We start from the raw sequence: 27,576 nt of genomic DNA, 5'->3' as shown, positions 1-27,576 counted from the left end.
TCAAGCAATCAACAAATTCATTTAGCATCAACACGAAAAGCTTAAAAACATAAGCTACACTACCTTTTCACCATGTTACATTATAGCATTGGTTGAAAACACCAGGCTATGCATTTTCTTCATTTGAATGTAAATCCAGATAACTACAGATTCATCCATGTCAGAATACTGGTTCTCTTTGCTAAGCATTTCATGCAAAAACAAAGGAATACGTTTTGTCCAATCTGAAAGACGACGGGACACCCTTTGATTTCACATCTCTTAATATAATCTTTGCTTTCATGCAAAAGAAGTATATCTGATGCTACTATACAGCTACTGGAAGACCTTTCTTAGCCATGCTGTCCAGAACATCATTTAGAGCTTGGCAAATACCAACTATCTGTATCCAAAAAAAATAGACATTGAGCTATAAAGCATCCATTTCCAAAATGTGGCACATTTCACTCAATCAATTTATTAATTAGCAGCAAATTACTTCATCAGGTATATTTTCATTATTTGACATCACACTATTTAATTAGTGCCTAAATCTTGATTATTTGATAGCATGTTACACAGTTAATATGTGCTTGATTCATGCATTTTTCAGATTAATTAAGCAAAAACTGTGCATTTAACAAAATACAAAAAGCATGTATGGTGCTTTGCCAAACACACTTTAAAGAAGGGCACAAACCTGCTGATCCCACTGCTGCAGCTCCTCAATATCAGTTCCAAAGTGAATCACACCTTCTACCTTCAAAAGAAAACAAATATGTCAATAAATATTACTCACAAGACAACATGCAATTAAAAATACAGACTACTTCCCTCTACCTGAGCCATCACTACAGCACTAGCAAAATGAAGGGACTCTCTAGTTCTATTAAATCTAAATTTGGCCCATTCTCTCTTTTTAAAACATCGTGAGAGGACATGCATTTCTAAAAGATTAACTATTTCATTACGCAATTGAAAAATAGGTTTTAAACTATTGATCCTAACATATCATGCACAAATCTTCAGCTTAATTTGTGGATTGCTTGTGCTGCAAGCCAATAATAGAAAGAAGCATTTCAGCCTTCCAATTTTGGTTAACATTCTAGAACTAAAATAGTCTCACTTTTCTGCACCAGCACTTTACATCTACAAGGACACTATACAAATTATTTGAAAACATATCTAAGACTTCAAAGATATACCTGATCAATAGATCCCTTCATCCGATCTTCTGATATCATCCTTGCAGCTATCTTTTCAGCCTAATGCAAGGTGATAACAATTTGTTATTAGCAACACTAGTATATAACAAGTTTCTAATGGACCACAAATACTAAATAAGCCCCGTTTAGGGTTATCCCTACAACATTCTCAGCAGAGTCCACTAATATTTCATACAGGTTTTACTTGGAAATAACAACCGGAAACAACTGTACCTGCATATGGATGGTTATAACTCTTAATTGATCATCATGCATCATCGCAGATATCAATTATCACAATGTGAATATTTCACTATGTAATTTGACCTAAAACGTGTATAAAAAATAGAGAACACCAACACTACTCATTTTTATAAAATGGGAACACACATATTCACCTTTGATGCTCCAATGCCAAGCAACGCACCCAATTCTTCAAAACTGTAAACCAGTGGAACATGAAAACCATGAGACCTATTTTGCCTACTGAAAGTGAAAACATTTATACACAAGATCTTAGAGGATTGGATAGGTCGCCTTATGTTTGTATACAACTTGCTTGCACTAAGGAGGTTGTGCTCAATCATAGCTCGATCTAGCACAGTTGAATTATCTGGCAATAAAGCTTTCTGGCGAGAAGATATATAAAAAGTTAGTAGGCAGTGAAGAAAGAATGAATACTTTCACAATACAATTGGATGTCTTACCTGATGAGGCTTGAGCTCTTCAGCAAATGCATCCACTTCAGGTTTACGCAAAATACGTTCTAAATAAACCTGCTTTCATCATATATTTTTAAGAACAGAATGCTAATCAATAACATTCAGAAGCCATTTAAGGCCATCTACCTTTTGCAGAATTGGGTAAATCTTTAGTTTGGAGCATCTCTCATCCTGCATATTAATAGGAAATAAAGAATCCAAAATAACCAAAATATGAGAGAGGCACATCAGCATGAAAAATATAACATCCAATAACAACCTTATACAATGTGGCTAGGACTCTCGATCTCTGTGGACCAGCTGCAGCAAGAATTGTACATGTGACTGCTGCTGTAAGTGCTTGTTGCAACTCTTCTTCATCCACTTGTCTGCTTGCATTACACACATGCAATCAACTTTAACAGACAAAATGTACAGGACAACCTCTAAATTTTGAGAAAACTTCTATAAGGCTACAGAGAAGAAATTGAAAAAAGAAGAAACAAAAACAAGATCAAACACCAGAAAACAATTTGTCCATGCCTTCCTTCAAATTCCCGTTTCTCGATTTGTGATAGTTCATAATATCGCAATGCGGCCTCCAGAAACTTCCTTTTCAGATCCAAAACACGAGCATAGCATACCTGAAATAAAATAAGGTGATGGTAAGAAAGCAGTGTAGAATTCAAAGAAGTTAGGTATAGTAAAAAACCAATTTTATTCGAGCACCTTATATTGAAGATTCAGGCCCTCATCTTTGCCATTATTTACAAGGAAAGATGCTTTTTTAATAAAGGTCTCAGCATTCACTGCATCGTCATCCTGCCCAGAATAAAAATTAAGAATTTCAAATAGAAAAACATAATAGATGAAATAATTTGGTACATCTTTTCACACATAGAATTTTTGGAGGGTGATTGAATTGAAAGAGAATGGCAAGTAAAGAATGAGTAAAGTGTGAACATGCATGAGATGCAGAGGTTAAATGACTTTAAAAAGAGAGTTTTATATTTTCAGTGCCTTTGTGTATACTAAAGACAATGAGGAATTCAAAGATATTAACAATAAAAGTTCACATTCAAGCTGCTTTGGAAAAAAGAGGGTATACATCAACATTAATGAGGTTCCCGTTGATGGTGCCAAAGATTCAAAGAACATTGGTGATCCTTTTAAACACCTCATGGACATAGATAGTGCTAAACTCTATTAGAATTTTGAACCATGTGGAAACACAAAAGTAAACCTACTCTCTTCTGCTAGATTAATAATATCAGAAAATGGTTTTGGTTTGCAAAATGTGAAGTAGACAATAGTAACAAATAGACTACCTCAAGGTACAAGAGCGCAATCTTTACACATTTTGAAAGTTTGTATGTGTCATCCAAAATCCTACAAGATAAATTTTGAAAAACAATTGTATCAATCTAAACCAACGATGTATTTCCATGAAAACATCAATGAGAGTCTTATGTACTGCAAAATTTTCATTCATTTACATCAGCTTACCTGATTCCTGAATCTAAATCAATGCCACTAAGCATTTGTGCTGCTTTTGACCACTCTTCCTCATTCACATAAAGATCTGCAAGTCCTTCCCGAATCACAGAAACCTATCAAACAACACATGAATTGTCTTGTAATGTATTATTGATTCGAGTAAGAAATACATGAACGAGACCCTGCCTAAACTTCTGTCCTAAACTCATGAAAACAATATTAACATTAAGGATAAACTACACATCCATTCACCATAATGACCTAGCTCAACCTAAAGGCAACTGCATTGTGCATGAAAGTATTTTAGAGAACTGTGAAACACACAGAAAAGCTTACATTTTTCTCTCATTTAGAACAATTATGCAGACAAACATGAACCCTATAGTAGGCATATGAACTCCAAAATTCTATATGACCTCTAGTTACCCATAGATTGGACACATGTAGACATATAAACTCTAGAGTAGACAGAATTGTGTACAATTTTCTGATGTATGTAAAGAACTATTGAAGCATTATCAATGATCATTAAGCAACACATTAAAGATCTATCTATCAATGTGTGTTAGAGAAGGAGAAAGAAAGGAAATAGAAAGACAAATTCATCTCCTAGAGTTGTCTATACAAACACATAAATAAAATCTTTAGGTTTCCTAAGATCCATGATAATGAACTAAATGCACGAGATGAATTTATTTGAGATGGCCTACAAGCAAGAATTACGTAATTAATATTCTTGAATTTTAATGATCTTAATTCATGAGATGAATTGATTCAAAATGGTTTACAAGAAAGAATTAATTTGTATGAGCTGAAAAGTGGTAAGAGGACATCATATTCAAGGTTGGTGGATGCAGTGGAGTGAGGTTATGGCGAAGTTCACAAATATAAGTAGGAAACTTAACATTTCATGAAGTGCATGGAACATGCAAGGATACTGGTTATGATAGTGGTTCTATATTCTTTTGGATTACTGATGATTCTCATCTTATCAGTAGAGTGAGAACAAAATAGCAAATCTTCCCAGTTAACCCCCAAGACTTAATGCAGCAATAAAAAATATACAGGCAAGTGGTTGTGAAAATGGTACCCCTCAATTCACTTAAAAACTGGTTGGGATTTGGAAGTTCCCAGTTAGAACAATTTCATCTCACTCCTTATGATTTCTTGTGTTTTATCATAATTTCCTACTCTTTGTGCTGAAAAAGGAAATTTAAATCTCCAACAAACCAAAATAGTCTTTTCCTAGATACTGAACACATACTTAAAATGCTCAACAAAGCGAAGGAGCTCCAAGATCAATACTCTCACTGTGAAACTTCACAAACCTTACATGCTCCGTGAATCTCTATGTAAAGAAAGGCATAACAACTTACTTTAAGAAGGAAAACTTACTTGCTCTTCAAACGAGACGACGCGAGGCTGAATTTGCATCAGTGCATACTGAGCCACCTCTTTATGAGCCTCTGTCTCCATCTTCACAAGATCCTGCGCAAAAGCTTGCAGGAGCTGACGAGATGCGACCAGAGGAACCTCATCCGAAACCACTGCAAAGTTCCTTTATTAAGAATCACCGGGGCAAAATAACACAGGCATAAACCCTATGGGAGGATACAGAATTCTAAGCCCTAGGGAGAAGGAAACACACGAAGCAAAACTTCAGAAACCAATGGCCAAAACATACAGAATTTGAGCTCCATGATTTAAAACTAAAATTAAAACACATAGAATACCTAGAATTCCAAGAGTTAGACGAAAAGCACAAGAAACATTGAATCCGGAGGGGAAAAATATACAAAAACAAACTTTTAACCCTTCCAGAAAATACATACATGCACAAGGTGTACTAGAAAAAACCCGTGAAATTAGTATCTAAAACCGAGGAAAACAAATAAAAATGTTCAATCCCTGTGAAGAAAACATAAGCAACATATATATATATATATATACATGTGTGACATGTATGAAAATCACAAGAGAAAAAACGGCACATAATAGGGTGAAAACTTAGAAAAAGAATCCCAAACCCTAAGGAATTTTTTGGGGAAATAACACATAGAACAAGATGGATGGATGCGAAGAAGAAGAGAGTTAACTGTGATCGAGGAAGGACTTGGCAGAAGCGACATTGTTGGTAGAGATGATGGAGGAGAGGAGGTTCTTGTACTGCTCGATCTTCTGCCTCTGGTCAGCGATGGCGGAAGCGCTCTGCAGAGCTGCTCTGAAATCCATCGCCATTGTTCGCTCTCTCACTTGCTCACACACTCTCTCTCTCTCTCTTTCTCTGCGCAAAACCGGCAGGGTATGATGTATGCAGGGGAGGGGGGGGGGCATTTGAGGAAATAAAGAAAGGTTGGTGGGGGGGGGGGCATTCAGAAGAAATAAAGAATGTTTTGGTGTGTGTGGGGGCATCCGGAGGAACCCACCAATATTCTTCTCGATACGGCATTTTCCGGAGTTTTTCCTCAACTGAACTTATTTATGGATGGATTGCACTTTGGGCGAGCCATTATTGGTTGATATTGTGTACGCAAGTGTGTAGTTATTTATATATGTGGATACAACCTGAGTGATATAGACTGAGCATTTATCAAGATCAAGTGTGCAGTTAAATGTTCATTGCACTCGAGCATGTAAGTATAGGTACTTCCACCAGAGGTCTTGTGCATATCATCAATCATCTGAACATCTAACATAGAGAAACTAGAGTCGACATGTAGTCGCAAGATATGAGTGGAGACAGGGGCCAAAAAAGAAACAGAAATAGGAAGACACAAGCCGCATAAGTAAAACCATGTGGATCATTGTTGCGAATCGCATGGAGATGTACATGCTTGCTTTGAAGGCACAACGGGCTTATGTCAGAGCTCGATAACAACTCGGCAACACCGACATTAAATACTAATACTTTTGAGGGCATGCGATATGTCGTGTGTTCATGATGAGAATCGATGAGGTACTCTCAAGTGGAGGCGAGTCGGGGTTGAGATTTTTCACAAGTACATACTAGCAACATACGTATTGACTAACGTGTGATGGCTTAAAAGACTTAGGGGCATGAAGATCATCCTAGTTAGGACAATGTGAGAGGCAAAGATGTATGTATGTATGTTATGTTATGTTATGTATGCATGCATGCATGTATGTATGTATGTATGTATGTATGTATGTTATGTTATGTTATGTATGCATGCATGTATGTATGTATGTATGTATGTATGTATGTGGGTTGGGTGGGTGGGTCACCGGGGCTTTTAGTGAACCAATAGAGAGGGAGGAGGGAGAGAGAGAGAGAGGTAGGAAAGCCAAAGTTTTGGAGTGGGTTGTCTTTTGGTATTATGATTATGGTATGTATGCCATCCATCATCTCTATCAATTCTATCTAAAGCCCTAAAAGCTTCACTGAGGATGCGAAGCAACAAGGATCACACCATCACTCAGAAAGAAGAAGAAGAATAAGAAGAAGAAGAATGGCAGATGTCGAGGAACCCAATTCTGGTAAGCTTTTTCTTTCTCTCTCTCTCTCTCTCTCTCTCACACACACACACACACACACACACACCCTTTTTCTTTCATCGCTTCTTTCTGTTGTCTCATGGTCCTCTTTTCTTTTCTCCGCGTGATACCCTAATTATATAAAAACCCATCAATATTTCTCCTTTTGTCCAGATATCAACACAAGGCTGCAGACCATGAGCATCAATCCGCATTGCAATCTCTCAAGGGTAAGGTGTTATCGGTTCGAAGAGTTGTACAAAATGCTTAAGTAAAGACCCACACATCTTAATTTTAGCATGGTTACCCTTAACCACAAAAGTAAGCTTCTCGTGCTTAATTAACACATGTGCCGTAATTTTTTTCCACGTGGTTTAACCTGCCTTTGGTTAAGTTTTTATATCAAAGGTAAGATTCTGTGTTTAGTTACCTCATATTCTCTGTTTGGATACGTTTTTCATTCTGTTTTGGGCTCTTTTAGCACTGACCCTCATACCTTAGCTTAACTTAACTATTTTTAAGTGTTAAGCGTAAAGAGAAGACTTTGTGCTTTCTATAACATTTCCTGTGTTGGTTCCATGTTATATCTCTCTCTGTGTTAGACACATTTAGCAATGATCCACTGAGCATGTCTTATGTTGGGTTCTATGGTATAAACCATGGTAAACGTTTAATCATGTGACTGAGGTTATGTGATTATTACAACATGTCTTATGTTGGGTTCCTGTGATAAATTTCATAGCCTAATGTAATCATGATTAATGTTTAACCCTAACGGTGAGGCTTTATGGATATTTATCTCATGTTTTGTGTTGGGTTGATATTTGTTATGTTTTGGAGTCACTTAGCGGTGAACCTCTTGGCTTTTGATTACCACATATTCATGTTGTTTTCCCATTTTTGGATACTTTCCAGTGACGGATCTTGGCTAAGCTATTGCTTAGGGTAGTGAGGGTGTGTTCTTAGAATATAATCATCTTGACTTCTTTAAGTACTGACTAACATAGCTACATCTATCCATGGTTGAGGTTTAAGCATATGATGGTTGTGGCAGGTTGCTTCAACAAATATCGACCAGGATGCTGCCACTTATTCATCTGTTATACCTGGTCTACAGCTTGCTTCCAATGGATCACGATACCCTCTTATGAATGCATATGATGGTATGTTCATATGCTCTTTTCTGCTTATATGGTTAATGGTATGATGACTTCCCTTCTCCTGAATGTCTATAACGGTGATGATCCTTGGTATGATAAGAGAACCTTTTGTGAATGGGCATATGATGGTATGCAAGGTGCTCCCTGTGAATGTATGTATGATTCGTAGTGTACTAGGGTGCCCTCTTGTGAATGGACGGCTGATGATATGCAAAGTTGTCCAGCTGTGAATGTAGGTATGATGGTATGCTAAGATATATTTTTGAATTGATGTGGGAGGGTATGCTAAGATGTCCCCTAATGAATGTACATGTGATGGTATGCTATTTGTGGATGTACATGCATTTTGCATTCTGAATAAAATGATCTGGCACTAATTTAGCAATTTTCTCTTAGGTTGTCATTATGCATCTCAATATCCAACTTCAAATGCACCTCATTATGATCGTTATTCTGCCAACAACCCAAGCTATCATGGTCATGTGAGTTAACCTGTAAGCAGATTCTCGGTTTATATTGCACTTGTGAAACTATAGGATCTTGGTTTGTGTTTTCTTTTGAGCAAAACAATGATTCATAAAATTTTGGCCAACAGGTTTACAAATATGGTTGCTCGAGTGTAGGTGCCAGTGCTCAGAATTCTTGTCAATCTCACGATAATAACACCAACAATGTGATGTATTGGCCTCAGATATACCAGTACCCACAAAATGAATATTATCGAGGTTCCTGTGGTAGTGGTCAGGCTTTTCTTAATCAACCACAGTCAGCAGCGCCATCAAGTACCCAAGTGGGTCATCCACAAATTCAAAGTCCACACACTCATAATCAGTCTATGGATGTAAATTTTATTGGTAGAGCTAATCCTTTGGTTTCTCTGCGATCTTCTGCTAGTACTCATCAACATTCCATTCCAACTAACCAAACTTTGGGCCATACATCACTAAAAGGAATAAAGTTTTCTGCTACTAGCTTGGGAATGAATGAGTTACCTCCAGATGTTCAAGGTCATCAAAGAACTGTCTGTCAAAGTACTTCGAGGGTTGATTCATCTATGATAACAAGGCCTTCTATTAATGCCTCGAAGGTTGTGGAATTGAAATTGAAAGCGAACCTAGATGCTAGAAGACAAAAACATGCCAATAGTTCTTATGCTTCCCAAACAAAAGAAAGGGAGGTACCTGCGAACAAGCACGTTTTATATGGGTCCAATCACGACTATAATGATGTGAAAAATAATCATGTAAAGAGGCAATCTCAAACTTCTTCCTTTCTTGAATCTAGTTTTACTGATGCAAAATTCTTCATAATCAAATCGTACAGTGAGGATAATGTCTATAAAAGTATAAAGTTCAATGTGTGGGCAAGCACAGCATGCGGTAACAAGAAGCTTAATGAAGCGTTCGAAGAGGCTCAAGTGCGAGCTAAAGATAAGCCTCAGGGATGTCCTATATTCCTTTTCTTCTCTGTATGTATTCCACATACCTTCTGTGTAATGCTTTCTTGCATGCTATGTTCTTGTAAATATCTTGCAATTTGTAACCAGAGACATAGTTCTAGACATGGTGGTTATTATAAAGTACAAGACTGACATTGTAGGGACATGTCTGACATTTTCTTTATTACCCTCAAAAACTCTTTAGCCTGTCTCTACGAAGAAATCTCATAGAGCTCCCTAAACAAATGCACTGGCAGCCATTCAAACTATAACTAGTATGAAGCTGAAAGTGAAACAAGGTCTGTAGATCATTAGTTGTTGCAATATGAGCTCAAACCTTAAATTCAAAAGCTACATAGTAATCCACAACTTTTCAATTAAAAGAGAAACTCGTTCATTTTAACATAATAGGTTTTTCTCAAGCCATATGTTCTTCTAGAAACAATTGAACTTTGAGAAGCTCAAAAAGGATAAAAGAACAAGGAGAGATTTGTAAAGTTGACTTTACTATAATGGATGGAGAGAAAGAAAAAGTTACAGATTCAAAAATGCCAATAATTGCAGTCCTATATTTATGAGGAACGGTTACTATATCGGAAAGAATGAAAAGGACGCCATAAATTATGAGGAACTGTTTTCTTAGTGTTTGTGTTCAAGGATGTAAAGTATGCCTAACTTTAAATATTGACTTTAGGATCATGTACAACCAGAAGAATGTAACAACAAAGATAAGGCTAAATCATAGGAGACTGAGAAACATTCAGGAGATTAATAACAATATTTTTCTTAAGATTCCTGCTTAATTTGCATGTGATAAGTAATAAATCACTTCAGATTTCACCCCATTTGATAATATGGTTATTCTCATGTGATTTCTTTTCAATCAAACAATTGTTTCTGATAACCAATAACATCTCATGATATGATACGAACTTTGATATTGTTGCTTTATAATCTTGCAGACTGCTTTGTTTATGTGAGTTATAAGCAAGGATGCTTTGTGTTTCTTGAATTGGCTTGTATCCGTATGTTTTTCTTTTAATTTTCTGTCTGTGTTTTCTTTGGCGATGTATGCATGCCTTTTTCTGTTGCTATTATTCCATTGGCCTTAGCCTGAACCAATAGAGGGATAAGTCTGATGTTCGCACCATAGTGTGAATGAGAATTTTAGTAATATATGTCTTATATGCAATTTGCAATGAGAAATATTGTTCATGAAAACTGGGGGAAATATAGGAAACACTTTCTTTATTGGTCAATCCAAAGTCTCTTAAGATGTGTCTTTCTTAAGACAATACACAAATATTTTTCCAAGGAGAAGCTTATATATGCTAGTTGAGATACAAAATAGCATTTGTGGTAATAACATTTCTAATGATGTAGGAGATGTGGTTTCGTACTTGTTCAATACGAAGATGTGTATTTGACCAGATGCAATTCAAAATTATTATTCCGAGGGATTAACTTAATTGATTTCATGTCTTATTTGTGCTAGTTAAGATAAAAGATACTCTTTATGATAATAATGTAGGCAGTAACATTCTGTCTTGGTTCGTTCAAAATCATAAAAGTGTATTTGCTAAAGCCAAATGCAAAAGAATCTTTTGATAGAGAATCTCTACTGATTTTCAAAAAAACTGCTAATTTGGCAAGTATGCTTTGGAATAGGTCAATGGGAGCAGACAATTTTGTGGCATTGCTGAGATGGTTGGTTCTGTGGATTACTCCAAATCAATGCCATTTTGGGAGCAACATAAATGGAATGGCTCCTTCCCAGTGAAGTGGCATGTAGTAAAAGATCTACCCAACTCTCAGCTTCGGCATATAATATTAGAAAACAATGAGTGCAAGCCTGTGACAAACAGTAGAGATGGTCAAGAGGTATCTATCTATATATCCAGATTCCAAGAACTTAATTACAGCCCTCCGTAATAAAAAATTTGGGTATTTACTGGAATACCCCAAATTAAGGAGTATAAAATAATCAGAATATCTGTGTACGTACCATTGCGTAGGAGTATTTTAGTAATTATTCTAATGTTTTTCTCTACACAAGTAGAAAAAAGGACATCTACTTGAGGCTGGTTACAAGAAAAGTGGTTATTACAGGTACAATTTCAATTGGGTTTGGAGATGTTGAGCATTTTCCGGAACTACCCAACAAGATCTTCCATAATGGACGAATATTGGTTACAATTAAGCTCCTTGGAGAAGGATGCTACCGTGGTTGACCAAGCCAAAACGTCGTCATCAAATAATTTTTCAAAGATGCCAGAGGCTGATACCACACACAAAGATAAACAATCGGGATCAAGACCCGTTAATGAACCCAGTAAGTGGAGAAGGATTGGAAAGCTTATTGATGTTTCAGATGATATGGATGGAAAAGCTTTGGAAGTGACCATCTAAAAATGACAACGGTGAGAATATTCAGTTTATGGAAATTGTTTTTAAAAACTTTTGTAGGTAAAAACTGTACTTAGGAGAGTTTCTAGATACATTTGATTATTTTTCTTTCAATCTGTGAATTGAGATACTGCATAAAAATGTGAGCTGTCAGGAGCCTGGAAATTCCATGCATATGGAAAGCTGGTGTTACTCGCTGTTTTATTTCATAATATATACAAATACAATTTTTCTTTATACTGTGTTGCTTGGTATTACTCGGTGACATGAACACTTGGATAGTGCATGGGTATTTTGAATTCATACAGTGGCTCATAACATTCTTTACACGTCATTAGAGATCCATTGATTCAAAAATATTTTTTCTTCAGCCTTTTAAGGAATACATTTTTTTCATGTGAAACTGGCGTATATAAGTGTATGATACTTGTTGTGGATTTATACGGCTACTATGTGAAACGCCAAAAATTCCTTAAAGTTATCTACAAATTTTGAGGACATCCCTAAATTCTTTTTGAAAACACCAAAATAATCATAATTTACGAGAAGTGCTGATTTGAAATGATTAGGTTTCTTTTTAATAATGAATAAGGACTCAGTTGCATTAATGAAAATGTTACAATTGTTATGAGTGATATCAAGATTTGTGAGTATTCTACTAAGTAGAAAATGTAATAGTTATAAAAAACACGTACCTAATACAATTCATATTAATCTGACAAGTGCTCATTAGTTAAAATTAAATATATATAATGATACTTCTAAATTATTGCAGTTAACAGCATTCTGGTAAAATTGCTATAAGGATGAATTAGAGCTCACAAATTGTGACACAATTACAGCGTTTTTTGCATGAGTTTGGAATATCCTATTCTGATTGTCTTCAACCAAGTTGTGAAAAGTTGATTTCATCATTAATGATTTCTTAAACAAAGGCATTTCTTCGTTCTGTGCATATGGTCAGATGTAAGTACAAGAACCAATGTGCTCATTCCATTATGTTGTGAGAACAGAAGTGTAAGTTATATTGAGCTAAAGCTTCAAATTTCTCAGTGGAGATATGGGAACCCTTCAAACTTGTTTTATAATAATACTAAAATTCTCAAAATAATTACCATAATATTATGGTTTGTATTAAGGTCAAGAAATTCTTCTTGCAAGCCTGCGACAGATTTCTAATTGACAAATTGCTCTATTTGCAATCATTCCAATGCTGATGCAATAGTTAATCAGTTTGTGTGTTCATAAAAAAATTGTGTTAAGTTTCTATCGCTAAACAATAAAACCCGTAGAGATACTTTCCCTTTGGATTTTTTTTGTTTAGTAATATCCTCTTAACCATGGTATGACAACAAGTGCTCAATAGTGATCTCAGCCTGTTAAGAATCTATTATTAAACAATAAAAGCCAATGAGAAAAGTATCTCTATTGACTTTATTGTTAAGTAATACTCTTACCATGAGGCCTTCAAAGTAATTCAAAATTGCCAAAAATGATTTGCGAATACTTAACATCATGTAGTAATTCAAAAGAATTGATGAGGTCTCACAGATATTAAAGCAGCATTCTGGAATGGGGTAATACTAATTGCCGCTTTGATCATAACACTACTCATACAAATAGCACTAAATGAATATGATTGATCTCTTTATTTCCAAAAGACTCATTTATCGTGCATAAATAAAAAGAGATGTGGGGAATGGATGTGTATAAATAGAAGCATGGGTCATACATCAGTCTCCTCTTACAATGATGCATAAGTTATGGTGGTGTACAGGTCTTAGGGACAAAGTTTATATGAATATTAAGCATATATATGCCCTCCTAAAGGTTTTAGCACTAAAAGCTCATTAAACATAATTAGCCCTCTAAGAGAACCAAGAACTAAAGCCCTTCTTGACAAAAGAATAATCCCTGACGATAAAAGCATAATCCCTGAAGATAAAAAACATAGATCATCAAACTTAAGGCACTCTTCACTTTTACCCCCCTAGATGTTATATACAATTAGAACTAGAAGTCACCATCATCCTCTTCTGCAATATGATTTGCCAATTCCTGTTCCTGCTGTTGCCTTTCACGCCTCTTCTCATCACTTTCCAGCTCTTTCTTGTGAGCATTAGGCGGAAAACGAAGTGCTCGAATGGCTTCATTGTGTGTGTTCAAACAGAAGGCAATCCGAGAATGAAAAGCAAGCTGAGGTTCATTGGATGCATATATATCACCCATTTCTTTGGAATGCATCCATCCATTGCCATGATCTACAGAGGCTTCAATACCACCGTCTCTAACAGCCTTTGCTACAATACTTTCAGCATCAGCAACTGCAGTCAGGGAGTTTAATCTGAGTTTTCCTGCCACATCAATTAGTGAGATCCGTGAATATGAGACACTAATATTCCGGAGCCCTGTTCTTATCACATTGTGCCTCAGGCGCACAATAAGGTTGTGTGTCTTATCAGTATGAAATACGCTCAAATACTTCTCTGAAACTCTATGAAAAAGGGCAAGATCTCCGATTCGAACAGCCTGCAGGCCATTATACGATTCATGAATACAGATGTATTCCAATCATAAGCAAATAAGAATTTATGCATTCCAAACATACAAACTAAGAACTTATGGATTCCAGTCATACATAAGTAAGAATTTATGGATTTCAGTCATATACATAAATAAGACTTTATGGTTTCCAATCACACATAAGAATTTATGGGCTCCAATCATAGTATGCAAATAAGAATTTATGCATTCCAAACACACAAAATAAGAACTTATGGATTCCAGCCATACATAAGTAAGAATTTATGGATTTCAGTCATATACATAAATGAGACTTTATGGTTTCCAATCATACACATAAGAACTTATGGGCTCCAATCATAGTATGCAAATAAGAATTTATGCATTCCAAACATACAAAATAAGAATTTATGGATTCAAGCCATACATAAGTAAGAATTTATGGATTTCAGTCATATACATTATGGATTCCAATCATACACTAAGAATTTATGGACTCCAATCATAGTATGCAAATGAGAATTTATGAACTCCAATCATCATATGCACATAAATAATTCAATCACATATGGAAGGATTCCGAAATTAAAAAACGAATTTAGGAAAGCAAACATCTAATACTTCACATTTGTTAAGTCAAAGTAGGGTTTGAGAGCATTTTTCATGCCAGGCTGCATAAAAGTTGTTCTTTCAGGTATTTCGCCCAGCAGCAACCGGACAACAGCAGCCCACTTGTTACATTGAATGCGAAAACCTCTGGCTTTACCAGGAGCCTTCCGTGCTGCTTGTAGAAGGCTATCTTTGGCATCTGTATACTCGAGTTGTATTGTCCTTATTTTTCCCAAATAGAATAAGTAGCGACAAAGCTATGGGGCAAAAGTGTGTTGTCAAATACTTGTGAAAACTGAAGAAGAAACCCCAAGTAAATTAAAATTTGTGGTACCTGCTGATTTGAATGTGATTCAAGACGCTGTGTTTTTGCTCGCAACTTCTCAGCCTGATCATAGAGATTGTATTGAAGATAGTTCCTCAAAAGGAGATTCAGCAAAGTTTCCTGTAGTATAAATGTTGTTGTATCATACTCTATCAGATGCATGAGCATTATTTTCTCTCTTAATATAGAGCTCCCAAATATACCTGGCCCAATTCATCGCGACGTGAAGTAGCAGTGCGATGGAGAGATAATAAAGTACTGAAATGCCCAATCAAGCTCAAGTCAATGTTTTAAATTAAGAGAATAATTTGACACTAGAACTACATACACTGATCATTCATCTGATTTTTTAAGAACACAAGACGCACCCTCGTATCTCAAGAAGAGAATCGGTCAATTCATAAACATAGGAGTAGAAAAAGTACAGCTTAGCTGCAATTACATCTACAGTCCTCTTAGTCAGTGTCTTTAAACGATTAATTGCCATAGAAGCACATTCTTTTCCCTGCATGCAAGCATTCAGATGTAACAATTCTCAAGATCACCATATGAAAGATTTTCTTAAGGTGTGCAAATCTTACCTCTTTGTATTGCTTCTGATCAATTAGGAATACAAGCACCAAGAGGTAGCATAGGACCTCTAGCTCTGGGATCACAGTTGTTTTTGAAGAAATTGCATTAGAAGTTGGTACTGGGTTATCGATTTCCATCTCCTTCCCAGCATCCTACAGTAAAAATACAAAATATAACATACAATGTTGAGGTGAACATTGTAGAAGCATTTAATATTATCATTTCATGTACTCTACAAAACCATAGCCATTCTGCCACTCTGGCGTACATGGATATTAGGAGGTCATGGAATGGACTACAGATGATTACGCCAGTGTAGTTTCCATTTGTTTAGAACATGGTTCAACAACATAGAAAATGCATATGCAATTACAGCTTTTTACATGAAGGCACAATTTGCTGATATAGTATTAAACTAGGTTTATTGCTGATTAAGTGAGATACTAGCTGTTGTTAGTATGTACATGCCAAGGACATACTCTTTCCTATATATGGTTATTTTAAGGTTATCATCAGAATGCAAGTAGTTTCTGAGGTTTCATAGTGCAATTCACACATTTGTAGACTGATCATCTGAAAACCACTCTTGCATCAAAGCCACAAATAACCATACAAATAATCTGTTTTAAGTTTTGGTTTTAAGAGCATTGTATGAATTGTTGAAGTAGGCTTCCAAAAAGCATTGCTCGCACTTGTTGCATTTGGCCAAAACTCATAAGCTTGACATTTTTATTCCTTAACTTGTAGTGGTGCAAGGTAACCTGTCATCCAAAGCTTAGCAAGTTCTCTTGTCAAAGAACTCAAACTGTTCCATCATGTTTCTTTATTTTTGAGACTGATATGTTTCCATTTCTTGTAGATGGAGTATGGATCTCCTAGATCAATGAGATGAACAATGCTATGAAAACTTCATTTTTTTCTTCATCGGTGAAAACTTCTCGATCATATCAGCCTTTTGGGAGTTGACCTATTCGAGCACACGTACCAACTCCCTCCACATGTTCTTCCTCATTGATATTCACAATGATCTCTACAATAAAACGCTTCACCATTTGTTCCTTGGCTTCACCAAACTCTGCTTTAGCAGTGCCAAATTGTCTCAAACTTCTCATGTGTTTTGTAGGGTAGACAACCCACCTTTGATTTCAGCAAGCTCCATGTTGTTGCCTCTCATAATTACTCAATCTCTACTGAAGGAAAACCTTCCAAGAGCTCAAGCTTTGACTCAATAGGTGTTTGGCCGATTTGGGGAGAACATATCTTGAAGACTTTTTTGCCCGTGTTGGCAAGGTGTACTAATCTGCATTGATACTTTCACTTCTTCACTTTCCATTAGTTTGGAAAAGCAATTTATGACTTTGAGGGTATTTACATTTTTTAAGAGCCCAGTTTGCAATACCGCTTTAGGAATCTAACTTTAACGGCGCGAAAAACACTAATGTTAAAAAAAATTGAAAATAAGAAGCATTTGTTAGCAATGTGACAAGATTGTAAATGACTTGTGTTGCATTCACAACATCTTGGAAAAACTAATATGACTCACATGTACATCAGTTTCTCTGGATAGGGAAATAGTGTGCTGTGTCATACAAAGTATGCAGAACTATGCAACTTTTCCTTAATTATAAAAATTTCTATCAAATGCATGGTCGAATTAGAGCTCCTAGGTTCTATGGTAGGACTGGTTCTATTCACCACTCTACCCCATTGGCACACCTTGCATCCACTATGAAGATAGCTTAAATGATTTGCATATCAGGAGCTAACAATGGATAAACGAATACCTTTGTTGTATAGGTAGTGTTGATGCTGCACTTTGTTGGTTTAAAGCCCAAACATTGGCATTCCAACATGCCATTCACAATTTTACGAGCAACGACACAACTTTGTGAGGCATGGGTGAAGCTTGTTTTATGATGGGCAAAGAATGAGTTGAGTTGTCCAGAGCAGAGTTGGTTGTTCATGGATTAGGCAATGACATAAAACTAATTAATTGCCCTCGTTTTGGGAGGCCATAATTTATAGAGTTCTGCAGCAAGCCAGTCACTCTATATTGGGGTCAGCTTTCAGCCATCCAGTCTTACTCTTCTGTATGCTCAAGTGGAGGACAACAATAGGGAGGCATTTAGTTATTAACCTGGCTGATTCAATGATGCACAAAGTTCATGCACATGCTTTCTGGAAGTGGTTGATGTACAAAGAAATTTCATTCACAAACAGTTCACATTTGGAGCAAGCGTTCATAACAACTAATACACTCACCATTCAAATATATCCGTGGATTGCTGAGAAAAATGCAGGAGATATGGGACATTGCAACATTGGGCCGCAAAAATAACTCCAAATGCATGGCCCTATTTCAAAAATTCAAAGTTCCAAAGAAGTATGGCAGATACTTCCAATATCATCTCAATCAAAGCCCTCCAGCTGGGAACAAAGTGACTCTCAACTCTTGATGATCGAGGGACATTAACTTCATTTTCCTTGTATATGGAGCCATCACTTTAGGTAGCTTCTATCAAATTCTAGGTACCATGATTAGATTTTTCAATTCTTTTGTTGAAGTCAGAGGCAAATTGTTGTAGATATTCTCTACGTTCTCAATTGTCGGCAAACGATGCTATGATGGAGGAGTAGCTTCTGAATTAAAGTTCAAAACACAATCTTCAACAATATACTGCTATCACGTTTATATGTTAAAGGTTTTGGAAAAGTTAATGTGGCAATTTCATAGATATCCTTGATAGAAACATAAGAAAGAGGCCACAAGCATGTCTACATATGAGAAAGTACCAACAAAAACCTAGAGAAAGAACACAAGCTTACCTTATTTGACACGCAATCTTCGAAACATATAAGAAAAACGAAACAACAGAACATGAACGTACCTTATTTGATACACAAAAGAGGAGTCGAGGCAGAAGATCGGAGGAGGATGGAAGGTAATGTTTGAGGAAAGCAGAGACAATAGAGTAGTTGAGGCGTTTCCTGAGGAGCATCATGGTGCGGAGAGCTCTCCCAATGAGACGGATTTCCTTGGAAATGGCTCCTCTCTCCACCGTGGAAGCTACATTCTTTAGCTCTGCAACAACAACGAAAATAATGTCTTTTTCTTCTTCCTCTAATTCGGTCATTCCTTTTTTCCGCAGGCAGAAAAATGGAGAGGAGCGAGATAATAATAATAAAACAATAATAATGGAGAGTGCATGAGAAAACGTTAATCATGGGACGCTACGAAAGGAAACAGATGTGATCCATACGCGAGAAAGAGAGAGACAGAGAGAGACAGACTTACGTTTGAGAACCGAAGGTGAAGACGATGAAGATGGAGGAGGAAGTGGAGAAGGTGCGGTGGATTCTTCTTCTTCTTCTTCTTCGTTCATGTGGATGTCAGCCATCGTCACACGTGTAGGAACCCTAATCAGTGCGGTCTCACGTGCAGGAACCCTAATCAGCAGGAGAAGGAGAAGAGGAGAAGGAGAAGGAGAGCTGTATTCTGTTCTGTGTGTGTGTGTGTGTGTGTGTGTGTGTGTGTGTGTGTCTTTGTGCGTGGACGACACTTTGGACTTTATACTGTATACATACTCATACATACATACATAAATACACATATACATACATGCATACATACATGCATACATACATTATTACATACATTATTACATACATTATTACATACATTTTACATACATGCAAAAATACATACATAGAAGAAGCATGAAGGCCTCTTGCCCTCTTCCCCAATCCAACATGTTCATGTATCTTGGGTTCATGGAGTTCCCGTCTCTCTTGCTCAGACTCGTCATGCTTCCATCGCACACTGACCAATGACACGCTCCAATCACTCGACTATTTCTCGCCCATCTCCGATCGTGGCTTCTTGACTGCCATCCTGGCCTTTTGAATCGTGTTGGAATCGTCTTGATGGTAGCCATCCGGAAAAATAAATAAATAAAGAGAAAACCATCTTGAATCGTGGCCGACGCGATGAGCTTTGAATGATGCCTCTCGTGGTGCTAACATCATGTTGGTGGCAACCAACCTTGAGGAAGAGAGAAGCACCTCATGTTGTGATTGTGACTTATTTGAATCGTGTCAATGGTGGTGTTACCGTTGTGCTCATTTTACGAGGATCTTAGAGTTGACCTTACTAAAGTTGTGACCTTCATATGGGTTTATAATTTTGTTATCCACAAAGCATTTACATTCCATTTTCCCTATTACAAGTCATCCACATGATTGTCAATGAAACTTAATTTCCTTGTTTGAAACTTGTAACTTTTTTTGAATCGTAATGATGTCACCATGTCATTAACAAGAGCTAGTACTTAATTTTGTTTTATGTTGAGTTTTTTGCCTCATTTGGTAACTGTGAAAGGCAACCTTTTCACACAACATATGATTATTGTTTTAGACAACATAAAATTATATATTCTTGTGTTAGTTTTTTAGAAGACAACTCGATACATCCAAAGACCCCAAAAGAAGGATGTTGCATATAAGATATGCATCCACTCACTTTGTCTCCAAGGTTGTATGACGAGATGCATAAAACCTTTGCACGAATTTGAATATTCTCCTCACTTGGTTAGCGTATATGATGGGTGATGTTAAATGCTCACTCGTGGACAAGGAGTAGGATGTTGTATATAAGATATGCATTCATGTGCTTTGTCATTGGTGTTTGTATGGCAAGATGCATAAGACCTTTGCAAAGCACGATATGTCAAATGATGATAAATGTTTACTTGTGAACAAACTACATTACAGGCTTAATGTCGTTTGGCACATGCATGCATGTAAAAGTAAAATGTACGTATTAAAATGTGTCTTCATCATTCTTGGTTAGAATAGTCAATACTCGTAGTATAAAGACATCAGTGGATATGACATGATAAATGTGTATTCGATAGCACGACCGTGGAATAACCTACAAAGAGTCACACCACACATGAAAAAAAGAAGTGGAGGTTGCATGTCGCGACAAGAATCGTTGTATCATAATAATACACATAACCCTATACAAATCTAGATAGCCATAGTGATAGAAGTAATGTATTGTGGGAGACAAAGCGCTATGCTATCATATTACATACAACATGGACAGAATATAGGTATGTAAACCCCCATTATTTCTGTGTAAGAGAAGATGTAGTATTCCATTGTAGAATTTGCTCTTGGAACATTCATAACACACGAGGGAAGGGGACAATCTCAAAGAAAGAACACTCGGAAAAGTCTTGTAAAGGTAGGCTTGTAAACCCCCATTGTTTTTATGTACGAGAAGATGTAATATTCCCTCGTAGAATTTGTTCTATTTGAACACTCACAACACACAAGGGAAGATGATAACCTCAAAGAAAGCAAACATGAATAAGTCTTCATAAAGAATATAATTTTCTTTTTCTCATCAAGAATAATAGCAACAAAAACCATGAGCCACAATTATCCACTAAGAATATACACCTACCACATAATTATACTTTCTTTTATGTAGATTCAATAACCAAACCAATCAATGTCATTACCCTTTTGAGGAAGCAAAAAGAATGGAAACCAATGATTCCATAGTTGTCTACAAAATAATGTTTCCTAAACAAAGATAGGCGAACATCCATATTTGAACTTTGAAGAGCATTCCACTCATATCCAATACAATCTAGCATTCATGTGTTTCACCTTGTTACGTACATTAGTGGTACAACTCAATCTAGAGTTTTCACCGCGTAAATATAGTAACAAACGCACTTAAATAAATGATGTTAGTTGACTTCTTGCCTTGTCAACTTATCAATTATAGATGAAGATAAGAAAATTGCATGTGAGATGTCGAATGCCATATGATGCTATCAAATTGCATCAAAAAATGGAGGAATGTTGAGTAATACATGGTACAACACATTTTTGTGGCCCTTATCAAAGCTTGTTCGCAGCTTGAGGGAGTGTCTCTGAATGCAATAACAGTTTCTTTGGATTTCAAGGTTGCAATGGCATAGAATCCATTGATAAAGGCCAAGAAATCCGTAGTCAACTTATAAAAACAGTTTTTTTTAAAAAAATTAACCAATGTTGTTGGTGGCAATTCCTTGCTTGATATGGATGGTAAATAAGGTTGGGTTGCTGAAGCTACATGAGTGTTCAACAGTTTTCCAGTTAAAGATGTTGTCTCGTGGACATCACTAATAACAGGATATGCAATATTCATTGAATAGTGGACTGTTTTGTATATTGCCTATGACCACTTTAATTTTAATACCAATGGAGGATATTTTTTATTAAAAAAGAAGGAAGTGTTACAACTATAACAAATCAACCTTTTGAGTTTGTAACATTCGTTAACTACTAACAAAATCCCCAAGTTGTTACTTGAATTTGTCAAGTCTCCAACGTCCATGATAGTTTTTTTTCGATCAAAGCACCTTTCCAAATGCCATATGGATGAAATGCACTATTTCCATCATTAGGTTTTTATTAGTTACCAATCCTCTTATTGTACAACTTTAACACTTGAACTTTGAAGATTTCAAAAGGTTATAATGTTCTACTTTTATTTTTCGGGAAACCGCAATGTTTGAATACTTGTCTCATCACTAGTTTTGGCTTCCGATTCACTATTGGTAGTCATGGACCATGGTGCATGGCCAAAACAGACATGTCATTTTAATGAATTGATCCATACGACGAGGATGACATAAAAACACTCGGGTGGTGAGAGATCTACCATAAAGTCTAGGTAATGAATTTCCACAAACCATCGATATTGCTAATGGTTGCAAAAATCCACATGGCTGATGTCAAGTGATTTTAGATTGACAATGACAACAAATATGCGAACATAATCCTTTAGATAAATACAAAGATTAGGTCACCATTACTCACGAGTAACGAACTCTATAGTTTTGAAGACTCCAAAATTCCCAACCATTGGCACATCACAACAATATTGAAAGATTGGGAATTGAGAAGGGCCATCAAGAGTACACAAAGGATTTTTTCAAAAGAGTAGCATGTCATGCCAACTAGGCTACTTACAATTAGTACAATAATACAATTTTGGAATAATATTATCTAAGACACCTTAGGCATAATTGTCCACACTTATATGTTCATGAATCAAGGATGCTTGAATCCATGAATTATTCAAATGATTGTTTTGAAAGAGTAACCCGTTGTGCCAATTGGGCCATCTACAAATTGTACAAGAATAATATTATAAAAAATATCTCTGACAATTTATCCATAAAAATATCCTTATGAATGAAATCAATAATGTTTGGATAAGTAGGCGCTTCAAAGGATTGTTTTTTGAAAGAGTGGCCCATCATGCCAACTAAAACATTTACAATTTATAATAATAAAAATATTGTCATAATATTATCTAAGACATATTTGGCAAAATTGTCCATACAAATATCTTGATGTGATGGGATCAAGAATGTGTGAATCCAAATAATACATTAACTGCCATAACTCATAGAAGTAATTGCTCCTTATAGCACCTAATAAAGAAATCGAGTTGATCAAAAGCTTAAAGCAAAATATGCCCCATTTGAGTTCACACTAACCCGATGAAGCTTATGGATCCACTTGTTGCAAGCTAAAGGCAATGGACAATTGCTTCCAAATGCATGTCATTCGTGACTTTTTTTCAAGCTACAATAATGATATAATCAATTACGAGATCTATAAAATTTTGTTTTTAGGCCTCAACTCTTTGAGGGTTTCTAATGCCTCGTATTGTCGGGCCATCTCAATAGTCACAAGTCACAAGTCTTTGAGTAAACTCTATTTCTTGTGTTTTATAGTCATGAGCTTGGTTGTGCGGTAATTAAGCTTTGGCTATATGTGTATGTATTCTTGCTTGCTAGTGAACTCCATAACTACAAGAAGAAGCTTCGTAGGGTTATTGGAAAACGGAAGAATGTTAAAGCTTTAGTTTTAATCCTCCATTCTCTCTCTCTCTCTCTCTCTCTCTCTCTCTATCCCATAATTGTTATCGTGGGTTGTAATGGATGGCGTTAACATTGTGGCTCCACTAACGAACAACGGGAGAACCAAATCCTCAACACTCCCAAGTTGACATCATCAACTTTCATGCTATTTGATTGACAATGAAGATAAAAATGAACACATGATTAAAGTTTGATCTTTAACGATAAGACAAGAGTGATATAAAGGATATAGAGAGAGTAGAAAACATCTCTTCAAATATTGACCTTAATACTCAGGGTTGCCTCTAAGTATCAATACTCAAGAATCATCTACATAGGTGTTGCCTTAACCACTCCCAACTGAGTTTCGTCATGGCAATAGTAGAATAAATACCAAATCCACACCAAGATTTGGAGATTTATCGCATTTGGTAAGACCCCAAGCAAACAACAACATATGATTATTCCCTCTAATGGCAAAGTAACTTGCTTGATTCTTGCTTGTTACTTTTCTCAACGAGAGTGGGACGTAATTGTGGTCTACATTTGATCATGATTTTGTTTTATTTGTGAAGTGAGAATAACAAAATGTAAGTTTTGGGTTGTAATTGTATTGATTGATAGAGATTTGGAGCTCATAACATAGTTCCAAACCAAGGTTTGCATTCTTGGTTGCAAACATTTATTAGTAAATTTTTCAAGATCACTAATCACTTATCAACTCCATGCACCCCGTGAAACTTGTTGCATTTTGGTCTCATAGGTCATAATTGACCTTCGAGTCAAATGGTTTTTGTCACTCTCTCACAATAAACAAATCAAGAAAAATATATAAGTTTTTGTTTTAATGTTTTTACCATACTTTATTTTACTCGTGTATCATTGTAGAGAAAGATCAACACGACATAATAAACGTGTGAATATTATGTTTGTACAAAGATAAGAAATATTGATCTTGAGGCCTATGACCTAATTTCATAACAAGATAATTGTATGGGTGTTGATCGTCTACTAAAATAGAAAAAACATGTTGTTGAACCCCCATGTTTTAGTTCAATATGTTGAACTTATTGGGATTAAGCCATGTTTAATGTTGTTGTTTTTTTCCAAAAAAATTCTACTTCCATTAGTTAATGTTGCTTTTTGGATTGATTATATTGTGATTGAGTTTATGATTGGTTGGATAATGGCAAATAGTTCACCTTTATTCTTTGAATTCAAGTTTGTGTTTCATATACCCATAGAGAGAGATATAGATGAATGCACTGCAATAGAGAAGACTAAACATGCTTATTCGCCAACAATTGTGCGAGTGTTTTGATAATAAACATATTAACGAATACAACTTGAAGGATTAAAAAATGATAAAAACCCATGTGTGAATTACATGTGATCAACAAGGGTGTTTATGCACCATATAAATTGTTTGCCGCATCCACATGTCAAGGTGAACAATTGAAATAAATAGAATCATTTCATTAATCTAAGAATGGTCCGGCGTCGAAATTTAAGAAAGGGTGCTAGCTATAGGGCACTAAACTTAAACCAAGTATGTAGCACTTAAGAAAACATGAAGTTAGATTATGGCGCCCCTATTCGGAATCATGTTCAAAACAAGTATTTGAAAAGCATTGATTTAGGTCATGACCAAGCTACTTGGCATCATACTCAAAACTCATTACACTCAAGATGAAGATTTAAAAAACATCAATAGTAGGTAACTTTAAGTCAAGAAAATTATAGTAGAAAGCATACATTCATATGAGGTTGCTAGAAATCATCCATTTTAGTTATGACTGAGCTATATTGAGTATCATATTCAAAATAAGTAGTTCCAAAACATAGATTTGGGTGATGATTCCACTCGAACATTAAGAGGATTTCCTCATAGTGTTGCATTACGAGATAAGTTGAAAAAACCATTAACTTAAATTTTAGTCCCACAAAAAAATTAAGAGGATTTGTGTAAGGAAGGTTCAAAATCAAAGAACAATATTTGTAATGCATAAACCAATGGTATGAATTGCAAAGAATATTTTGGAACACATAAACTTGAAATATGGACCAACACGAGCATTGCCATGAAACGTGAATGTCTAGGTAGGCCTTGTGGAATCTAGTCGTACTCAAATGTAAATAGTTGAATCATTACTTCGATACAACAAGAAGTACAATCACGATAAGAAGTTCTATTTGTAAATGGCAATAATCGAATGCCTAGGAGCATGAGAACTATTGCCTATAGTGGATGGATGGATACCTAGGAAATTGGGGGTTATGTCATTCTCAATGTCCATAATATATATAATGTATAGATATATAGTCCATAGATGAAGGTGTGTGTGGCTCGAACAATGTGAATTATTTTAGGGGATGAAGGTTATCTATGTACCTTGGCATGACATGACTCATAGATATTTGTGACGATGCTAAAAGCATATAACTTGACGAATTACGAGGATAGGGGCTAACTAACACATGGCCACAAGGACATCGAATGATGGTGAAGATGAAGCTTTAACGAATGAAGCCACGATTGGATTGTGTGTGTGTACTGTGGAGGAGCGGAGCATAGTTGGCAAAAGATCGATGGTGCTGGCGAATGAGTGTGTGTGGACTGGGGATGTGTGTGCAACGTGGACCCGACCCAGAACCTCAGGAAACTCGAGAGATGCTTTTTATTTTTGCTTGGATTTTGACGACGAAGAAGAACATGTCAATTTTTATTATTATCATCCTAGTTAATGCATATTCATTGAATGGGATGGTCTTTATCTATATCTTTTTGCCTTTTTCATATTGGTAAAGAGCAAGAAGGCTCCTCCCTAGATGGGGAGGACTTTGACTACAAAAATTCAAATTTCAAAAAAGAAGGATTTGGAGGGCTCCTCTCACTCTCTCTTCCCTCTTGACGTGGAAAACGGCCATTTCATTCTTGTTATCGATGAACCGAGGCAATGACCACCCGACACTAACCGAACGCGCTTCGTCCACTAGGGGATGGATTTTGGCCCACGTCGGAGATTTCCGTGAGAGGGTTAGAGAATTTTATGTCACATGTGTGACAAAAGCTCGGACGCCGGGTTAAGTAGTAGAGACGAGAGGCACCTACATGTCTACGAGAGTGTATGGAAATCTCTTGCGTTCGGTCTCCTTCTTTCGTTCTTGAACTCCCAAGTTGTCGATGCATGCATGCATGTGTGTGTATGTATGTATGCATGTGTGCATGTATGTATGCATGTGTGCATGTATGTATGTATGTATATGTATGTATGTATATGTATATGTATGTATGTATATGTATATGTATGTATGTATGTATGTATGTGTGTGTACAAGTAGACAAGTTTTGTGAATTCTTCTTCTTCTTATACATACCACCACTACTTGGTATCTCCCTGTGTGTATACATACGTACATACAACATATACGTATACATACATATATGTATGTATGTATGTATTATGTATCTACTCTGTTTGTGTGCCTTTTCAGCTATGGTGGAAATCCTTCTCTCCTCTGCCTTCTCTGCTTTCATGTCATTTCATGTGAATTGTGTGTGTGTGTGTGTACACTCACTCGCTCACTCTCATACACATGCCTCAGTATTTAATCCAAATTAAAAACAGGGGTGGAGCGGATCAAAGAAAAGAAGAAGGAATGAGATGAAATGAATGAATTGCATGAAATGAATGAGCTTTCTCTCTCTCTCTCTCTCTCTCTCTCTGATCGGT

At 36.1% G+C, this 27,576-nt stretch overlaps 3 protein-coding genes across 3 annotated transcripts; 1 reads left to right on the top strand and 2 right to left on the bottom strand.

The window, feature by feature from the left end:
• COP8 (Proteasome component (PCI) domain protein) lies at positions 1-5,662 on the bottom strand. Its single transcript, XM_087336783.1, has 14 exons — positions 5,479-5,662; positions 4,778-4,929; positions 3,392-3,495; positions 3,214-3,274; positions 2,615-2,707; positions 2,429-2,529; positions 2,166-2,274; positions 2,033-2,077; positions 1,892-1,960; positions 1,722-1,813; positions 1,583-1,625; positions 1,185-1,244; positions 680-739; positions 1-382 (listed from the first exon to the last, which is right to left on the bottom strand). Exons 1-14 carry the CDS (start codon positions 5,618-5,620, stop codon positions 308-310), a joined length of 1,206 nt encoding a protein of 401 aa, XP_087192909.1. The 5' UTR covers positions 5,621-5,662; the 3' UTR covers positions 1-307.
• A 1,070-nt stretch (positions 5,663-6,732) lies between these two features.
• Positions 6,733-12,118, top strand: LOC147870083 (uncharacterized). Its single transcript, XM_087336776.1, has 7 exons — positions 6,733-6,880; positions 7,052-7,107; positions 7,932-8,040; positions 8,434-8,519; positions 8,633-9,505; positions 11,144-11,356; positions 11,585-12,118. The coding sequence occupies exons 1-7, from the start codon at positions 6,853-6,855 to the stop codon at positions 11,882-11,884; spliced, it is 1,665 nt and encodes a 554-aa protein (XP_087192902.1). The 5' UTR covers positions 6,733-6,852; the 3' UTR covers positions 11,885-12,118.
• Positions 12,119-13,507: 1,389 nt separating this feature from the next.
• Positions 13,508-19,364, bottom strand: LOC147870082 (putative 26S proteasome non-ATPase regulatory subunit 3). The gene is made up of 8 exons (XM_087336768.1): positions 19,207-19,364; positions 18,800-18,993; positions 15,920-16,063; positions 15,707-15,843; positions 15,542-15,596; positions 15,348-15,458; positions 15,031-15,270; positions 13,508-14,410 (listed from the first exon to the last, which is right to left on the bottom strand). The coding sequence occupies exons 1-8, from the start codon at positions 19,307-19,309 to the stop codon at positions 13,895-13,897; spliced, it is 1,500 nt and encodes a 499-aa protein (XP_087192894.1). The 5' UTR covers positions 19,310-19,364; the 3' UTR covers positions 13,508-13,894.
• Between the last annotated feature and the right edge of the window lie 8,212 nt (positions 19,365-27,576).

The sequence above is a fragment of the Azolla caroliniana genome, unplaced genomic scaffold (assembly GCF_043228905.1).
Source record: "Azolla caroliniana isolate FFs.n. ecotype wild unplaced genomic scaffold, voAzoCaro1.0.p SCAF_1, whole genome shotgun sequence".
NCBI classification, from domain to species: Eukaryota; Viridiplantae; Streptophyta; class Polypodiopsida; order Salviniales; family Salviniaceae; genus Azolla; species Azolla caroliniana.
This window is presented reverse-complemented; position numbering and strand designations above follow the sequence as displayed.